The sequence below is a fragment of the Gekko japonicus genome, unplaced genomic scaffold, assembly GCF_001447785.1.
Source record: "Gekko japonicus isolate JY-2015 unplaced genomic scaffold, Gekko_japonicus_V1.1 scaffold3783, whole genome shotgun sequence".
Taxonomy (NCBI): domain Eukaryota; kingdom Metazoa; phylum Chordata; class Lepidosauria; order Squamata; family Gekkonidae; genus Gekko; species Gekko japonicus.
The window spans coordinates 102,775-109,910 of record NW_015160947.1 but is presented as its reverse complement, the minus strand read 5'-3'; the positions used below and the strand labels follow the sequence as shown (position 1 = coordinate 109,910).

The window sequence follows — 7,136 nt, the reverse complement described above, 5'->3', positions numbered from 1 at the left end:
GCCACATGACCACAGAAATGTCTTCGGACACTGCTGGCTCTTCGGCTTTGAAACGGAGATGAGTACTGCAACCCTAGAGTCGGATTCGACTGGCTTTCCAGCAAGGGAAACCTTTACCTTTACTATATAGTTTATAGTGCACTGGATCCTACAAGCTCAAAGCTGTTGTTGAAGATCTTTTTCCAGCTGCCCCTTAAGATCTTTGAAAAGCCAAAGCTGGGGTTAGGGGAGCCTTGTGGACAAAATGCTATACAGTATGGGGGCTGTGGTGAAGAAGAGGTATTAAGTTGCCCCTTCTCCCTCTTGTAGCAACAGAAAACTTGCTCCATCAGCAGTAGGAGCTGGGCATAACTATGTTTAATTTCCCCTTCTCACTGCAGCCCCTCCCCACGCCTTCTAGCATTTTATCCACGGGGCTCCCATCACCCCTGGCATTGGCCTTTTGGGGAGCCTGAGGAAGCTGCTAAGTGAAGGGGAGGAAAGATTTGCTTCTGGTGCTTGCACTTTTTCGGATCCAACCCAGGCACTGTAGTTGACCCATAACAAACATACCGTATTTGTTGGACCATAAGACTCACTTTTTCACCCCAAAAAAGTGGCTGGAAAAGTGTGTGCGTCTTATAGAGCGAATGTGGGGAAAAAGAGCCCGTCCAGCGCCAGGAGTGTTCAGGAACCGGAATGACAGGGCCAGGAGTGTTCAGGAACTGGAATGACAGCCCCAGGGGTCAGAATATTTTTTCCCCTGTTTTCCTCCTCTAAAAACTAGGTGCGTCTTATGGTCAGGTGCGTCTTATGGTCCGAAAAATACGGTAATTTGCTTGTCACTTTTAGGTAGTGAATGACAAATTACAGTTGGCAGTTGTTTTGCAGTTGCATTTAATTGAAACAGGTCTGCTGCAGAAAATGTAGCACTTGCATATCAAATACCCGTATTGTGTAGCTTGAAGAAACAAGTAGTAGAAAAACTAATTTAGGCTGCGGTCACACGGAGCATTAGCCACGCTAGAGCGATGGAAGACAAGCGGAGTTTCCGGGCGCGATCTCACCAGCACATCTGGGAAGCGTAGCACTTCCGTGACTCAACCGAGGCTTCCCGCCCGCTAGAGCGATGGAAGACAAGCGGAGTTTCCGGGCGCGATCTCACCAGCACATCTGGGAAGCGTAGCACTTCCGTGAATCAACCGAGGCTTCCCGCCAAAAACACGCAGCAATAAACTAGTACCTCGGAGGTACTAGTTTCCGGAAACTGCGGGGCAAGGGCAGGCATCTGATTGCGTTTCCGGAGGCATCCGGTGCCCGCCCATGTCCCCTTGCAAAAAAGGTTTTTTTCCCCCCAAGTCTCCGTGGATGCGCACAAGCACCCAACGGAGCATGCGCAGTCGTGGTGTACACGAAAAAAAAACCGCATCCAGTTTGCCGCACCATGCGCTTCTTTTTTGCGCGTGGGATTGTCATGCGATCGGCACCTTTCCCTTCCCATGGAACCTCCACGGTACCTCCACGGTACCTCCACGGGAGGTCTGATCACTTTACCGCACATTAGTTTGCCCCGGGGCAAACTGCCATGCTTCCCCCCCGCAGTTTCCTGCCCGTGTGACCGGGCCAAGGTTTTGTTTTTACTTGCCTCCTGTTTTCCAGTCCTCTTCTCCCCCCCCACCCCGTCAAGCTACTCTGGCCATGCTGTAAACATATTTTCAAGACTCTTGGTACTCTTGGGAATCAGGTGTATGCCACAAACAAGCTCAAAGGACTGCGTGCAACCTTAAAAAATGTCCAGATTCTGAATATGGAATGTTAATTGTTTTTATATTAATACAAAGTTGGAAGGCTTTGTTTTTTTTTAACTGTAGGCATACATCCCAGAATTATTGCTGATGACTCGTGTTCTTGCACTGCAGTGAGTGCACTGATTTCTTAAGGCCAGTAGAAAAGACCAACAAAACAAAATTTGTGGCAGTATATGAGCTTTCGTGAGTCACTGCTCACTTCTTCAGATACCTGAAGATATCTGAAGAAGTGACCAGTGACTCACGAAAATTCATACCCTACCACAAATGTTGTTAGTCATTAAGGTACTACTGGACTCTTCTCTACTGCTACAGACAGGCTAACACGGCTACCCATCTCGGTCTATCTTCTGAAGACCAGTTAGCGCATCACAGAATCCCAGCATTTACACTTTGTCTGTTTGTAACCAAAGCGAAAATTTTCACAGCAACTTCCCCCCATTTCACTTAGACATTTTGAGCCTTGAAACAGACTGATACGGAATTGATTCCATTTTTAGGGAACTTTCCAAGTTTAAATCATATGTGAATCCCACAGAGCTAAGAAGAGCCTCTATCAACATCTTACACTCCTTGTTGCCTCTTCCTCATCATTTTGGAACAATAAAATCAGAGGTAATTGATCCAAGAATTTTCAGTGTTGTGTTATGCAAATTTAGTTTAAACCTAAAGTCTAGTATCTCTACAGATCAGCATTTCTGTTATAATGTTGCAAAAAATGTGCTTTTCATGTGTAAGGCTGGCGTGGGGGAGAAATGGAAATTGAGGATAATTAATACTTAACACCTGTCACAAGACTACTTGAACCAGTGGAACTGCAGTTGAAGTGGAATTGCAGAAAGTGGCCAGAGAGCTGAGGTAGCTCAGACGATAAGCAACTAAAGTATAAATCCAGAATTCCATGGTTTGAGTTTGCCCACTGTCCCTGAACTCACTATCTAGGCTTAAGATAATGGGTTATGTCAAATGATTTGCAAGTAGAACTCTGCTTACAGAATAATTTTTTTCTGCCAACACTGCTTACTCTCTAATGTTGTCTGTAGAGTTAAAATGCCCCCTCCTTAGTGATTGCAGTGGATGGTCTACAGTTTGGAGGGGGGTTTCAATAGAAATTGTGTCCCATCCCCTCTGCTACCTTTTTGGCTCAAGGGCCTTTCTGCCAGAGAACAACCATAGAATCCAGTTCAATGCATGTGGAATGCTTAAGCACTAAAATATATGCTCTAAGTCAGGGGTGCCAAACATGCGGCCCGGTGGCTGGATCAGGCCCCCGGAGGGCTTCTATCAGGCCCACAGTGGAACTGGCTGTCTTCTGCTTCTTCTTCCAGTTCTGCTGCTGCTGCTGCATCGTTGTAGGTTTGCAGCTTACAGATACACACCTGAACAGCATACTCAAGATTGCAGCAGCACAGACATTTTGATGCAATAATTCAGAGCAAGAGGTGTCAGTTATCAGACACTGTTAAATAAACAAAATATTGCAAGAGTGCTTTTTAAGCATGTTTTTATTTTAAGTTAAAAAAAACCCTTTGTGTTTTGGTCTTTTATAAAGTTTATATCTCCACTACCTGGCATTACATTTTATGACACACATGGCCTGGCCCAACAAGGTCTCATTTATGTCAGCTCCAGCCCTCATAACAAATGAGTTCGACACCCCTGCTCTAAGTATTATCCCTGCTCCTCACCATAAATGGCAGTCTGAATTGACTTTCTAGAGTCAGCTTATCATAGCCTAAGTATCTTTATGTATGGACATCGATAGAGTTTATTCATTTCGACCCTGGCAAGTACTTGGGAGGGAGACCTCCAGGGAATACCATGACTCGAATGCAGAGGCGGGCAATAGTTAGCTACCTCTCTAAAATGTCCAAGCCCCACTAGGGGTTGCCAGAAGTCAACCATGACTTCCAGGCATACACACACACGCATACACACACACACACACACAAATACCACAAAAAGAAAAATAAGGTGGCCTTAAAGTATGCTGTATATTAAATGTATAGAAAGGTTTTACTACATCGTACTATTATCTGTTTGTTCTGTCTTTTGCCAAGGATAACATATATTTATTTTTGTAGGTTGTTCTGGAAGGAAAATTCAGCAATGATGACAGTTCATCCTATGATAAGCCAGTAACCTTCCTATCCTTGAAACTGAGGCTTGTGAATATACTTATAGGAGCACTGCAGACGGAAACAGACCCCAATAACACACAGATGATACTAGGTTGCTTTTTAAATTTGTTCTATGGAATGTGCTTTTGCTTTGTAGTTCAGAGTTCATGGTAGTCTTCAGGGACACTGTTGGAAATGGTATCTGACTGGTGGCAAACTAAGGTTTCAAATGTTGGAAAGACTGCAAGTATCAGAAACGAGGAAGATCCCTCATTGGAGAGTTTATACTGTAAGCAAAAAGCCAGCATTCCTAAGGTTGGAGGGTATAGCAGGGAGCTAATCTGGAGCAGGTACAGTGTGCATAAGACAACAAGGAAGCAGGCAAGGGAACAGTAGATTGTGAGACCAGTGGGTTCTTGCAATATTTAGATGCTCAGATTAAGAGCACAGCAGTAGGGGTGGGCACAAACCCCAAAAATCCGGTTCAGGGTTCGGAGCAGCCCCCAAACTGAGCCCAAAGGCCCAGAACCAAACATGCAAATTTGGATCCCCCTTTCTCACTGCAGCCAGGAGAAGGGGGGAGGGGGTCATCTGGGAAGGGCTAAATGGCTGCCAGCCATTTAACCTGTCAATTTCACTTCCCCCCACTTCGAAATGAGGGGGGAAGCAAAATTGACAGGTTTAATGGCTCGCAGCCATTTAAACCTAACAGCTGATGGGCAGACCTGCCCTGCTTTTATGTTTAAATAGCTGGCAGCTATTTCATCCTAACAGCGGGGTGGATGTGCCCGTCAGCTGTGAGGCAAAGTTAACACGTCAGCTACAAACCCTGCGCCACTCAGCTGTTAGGTTTAAATGGCTCAAATGACAGAAAAGTCCGGTAAATGTTTGGGGGCTCTGGAGCAGCCCAAGTTCGTACAGAATTTTGGCTCGTGAGCCGTTTTATGCCCATCCCTATTCAACAAGCCTCAAATCTACATAGCCAAAGCATTAGTTCTCCTGGACTGACTGACTTCAGGATCAGAAGGGTATTGTTCCATGGTGCTTGCATATTAGGTTGAATTGGCGGTCCAGCTCCTGACCAGCGTCCCTCATGGAGCAGGGATATGATGCCTGACCTATGTAGTTAATCTCCAGGTATTGCATGGAGACCCACTGCATTTATGTTGGAAGAAGCCACAGTGCTGTGGGCTGCTGTGGCGTGAGGCTGTTACTTGTTAGTAGAAGATCCTGGTATCTCCAGTTTTTTAAAAAAGTATAAAGTAGTAGATAATGTGGAAGACCTGTTCCGAGCCCCTGAGAAGCTGCTGCCAGTTAGAGTATACTGACCCTGATAGACCCATGGTCTGACTTGGTTATTTCCTATGTTGTCAGCTGTATAAGCAATAAAACTGTAGCTGTTTCAGCAAAAGGTGGAGACTTGAGACATGGCTCAGTCCAATTATCGCCTTGTTCACATTTCTGTTGTTCTCAAAAAAAGTGTTCTCTTTCGCAAAGGAACTTTGCTTCTGGGTATATGTTTCTTTTTTAATGAAAAACTCGTATCTACATAAATAAACTTACCTTGCCAATTTACATTTTCAACCAAACTCAACCATAATTCTCTAATCTATGCAATCTATTTGTATTAGCATGGGAACTTCTTTGCTTTATGGATTTGTTGCCAATATTTCCTGACTACGTGGCATTCCCTCCATACATGCTTGGTAGGGTTGCCAGGTTGCCTGGCTACCAGCAGTGGATGGGGGGGGGCATTGGGTGGCCAGACCCCACTTGGGGAACTTCTGGAGATCTGGGGATGGAACCTGAGGAGGGCGGGGTCTCAATAGGGTACAATGCCATAGAGTCTACCCTCCAAGGCATTCATTTTCTCCCAGGAAACTGATCTCTGTAGTCTAGAAATGAGGTGTAATTCCAGGGGATCCCCAGCCCCCCCCTGGAGGCTGGTATCCCCAGGTATGCTTCTTCTGTAGATCTGTGCAGTAATCAGTAAATAGGACTAATAACAGCAGTACCTCGAATCTGTCGAGGAGGTCCTGATCGGTAGTAGCCCACCTGGATTTCTCAGCTCACCATGTTCCATCTTTTTCTTGTTCATCCCAATCTTTGTTTCATTTTTTATTTTTCCCTTCATTTAAGGCATTCTTTTTCTTGCTTCTTTATTTAATCAGCGTGGTTCTCTCAAGACCAGTTTAGCAAAACATTGTGGCAATTATTATTATTTTGCATGATAAAACATTTTTGCTGTGTGAAGGAGCAGAGATTTTCTTAAAAGCAGGCTCGTGGGAGACATTGGAAAGTTTTTCTTGGCTGTTTAGGCAGGCGGTGTTGTTTTTTGCATTTTCCAAAATTCTGCATCCAGGGAATCATTTGGTTTCCATGAAAGTTAGGTTTTGCAATAGAGGGCTGGAATGATGGCTGGCAAAAATTTCTATACAATAAAATCCTAGTGGAGCATTCTTTCTACAAAACCCACCTGTTTTCCTTTTTTCTGTTGCCTTTTAGCTCACGGCTGCTGCTTAGCTTTGTTAATGTAGTTTAACTTTAGATTTGTACTTTATTCTCAATCTAGGTCTCCTGATCATTCTTTATGTCAGTTTATTTGCCGCTCTGTTATTTTTGAGGCATTAAAAAAGTTTTTTCAGGGTTTTGCCCATAATATTTTTCATGTAAATATCACTATTGAATGTGAGGCATATAGTGATGTTTCAGAGTAAAAAACTTTGTGTATAATCTCAGAGGAATCTTCTTTTTCTTAAGAGTAAATGTTGCACACATGATCTTTTTGCATGTGTTTTCCTGGCTTTCATTTATAATGCAAATTGAACAAGGGTTTTAGTATAGCATTGAGGCAAAATCTGACTGTCTGTAAAGTGCCTCTTCTATCAGTTGAGATGGATTTGAACATCCAGTTTATTCTTCTGCTTTCCGTTTGTGTCTGAATTCTACTCTTAAAGCTGTGATCCTTAAGCTTGCGTGCAAAGTATGCTCTGTTAAAATTAGTGGAATGTTGTTGAAAGCCAGTTGAAATTAATGAAATGCTTAAATACAGGCTGCGGTCACACGGAGCATTAGCCACGCTAGAGCGACGGAAGACAGGCGGAGTTTCCGGGCGCGATCTCACTGGCACATCTGGGAAGCGTAGCACTTCCGTGGCTCAACTGAGGCTTCCCGCCGAAAACACGCAGCAAAAAACTAGTACCTCGGAGGTACTAGTTTCCGGAAACTG

The 7,136-nt window shown here is 44.3% G+C and overlaps 1 protein-coding gene across 1 annotated transcript in view; it reads left to right on the top strand.

Annotated features, from left to right (window-relative positions):
• The window catches only part of RALGAPB (Ral GTPase activating protein, beta subunit (non-catalytic)), a gene marked incomplete at its 5' end in the record, with an annotated part of 58,363 nt that overhangs the window by 18,633 nt on the left and 32,594 nt on the right, over nt 1-7,136 (top strand). Inside the window, 2 exons of the mRNA XM_015425242.1 lie at nt 2,288-2,402; nt 3,872-4,019. Coding sequence (XP_015280728.1) covers nt 2,288-2,402; nt 3,872-4,019 — 263 coding nt within the window. The remainder of the gene's footprint in view (nt 1-2,287; nt 2,403-3,871; nt 4,020-7,136) is intronic.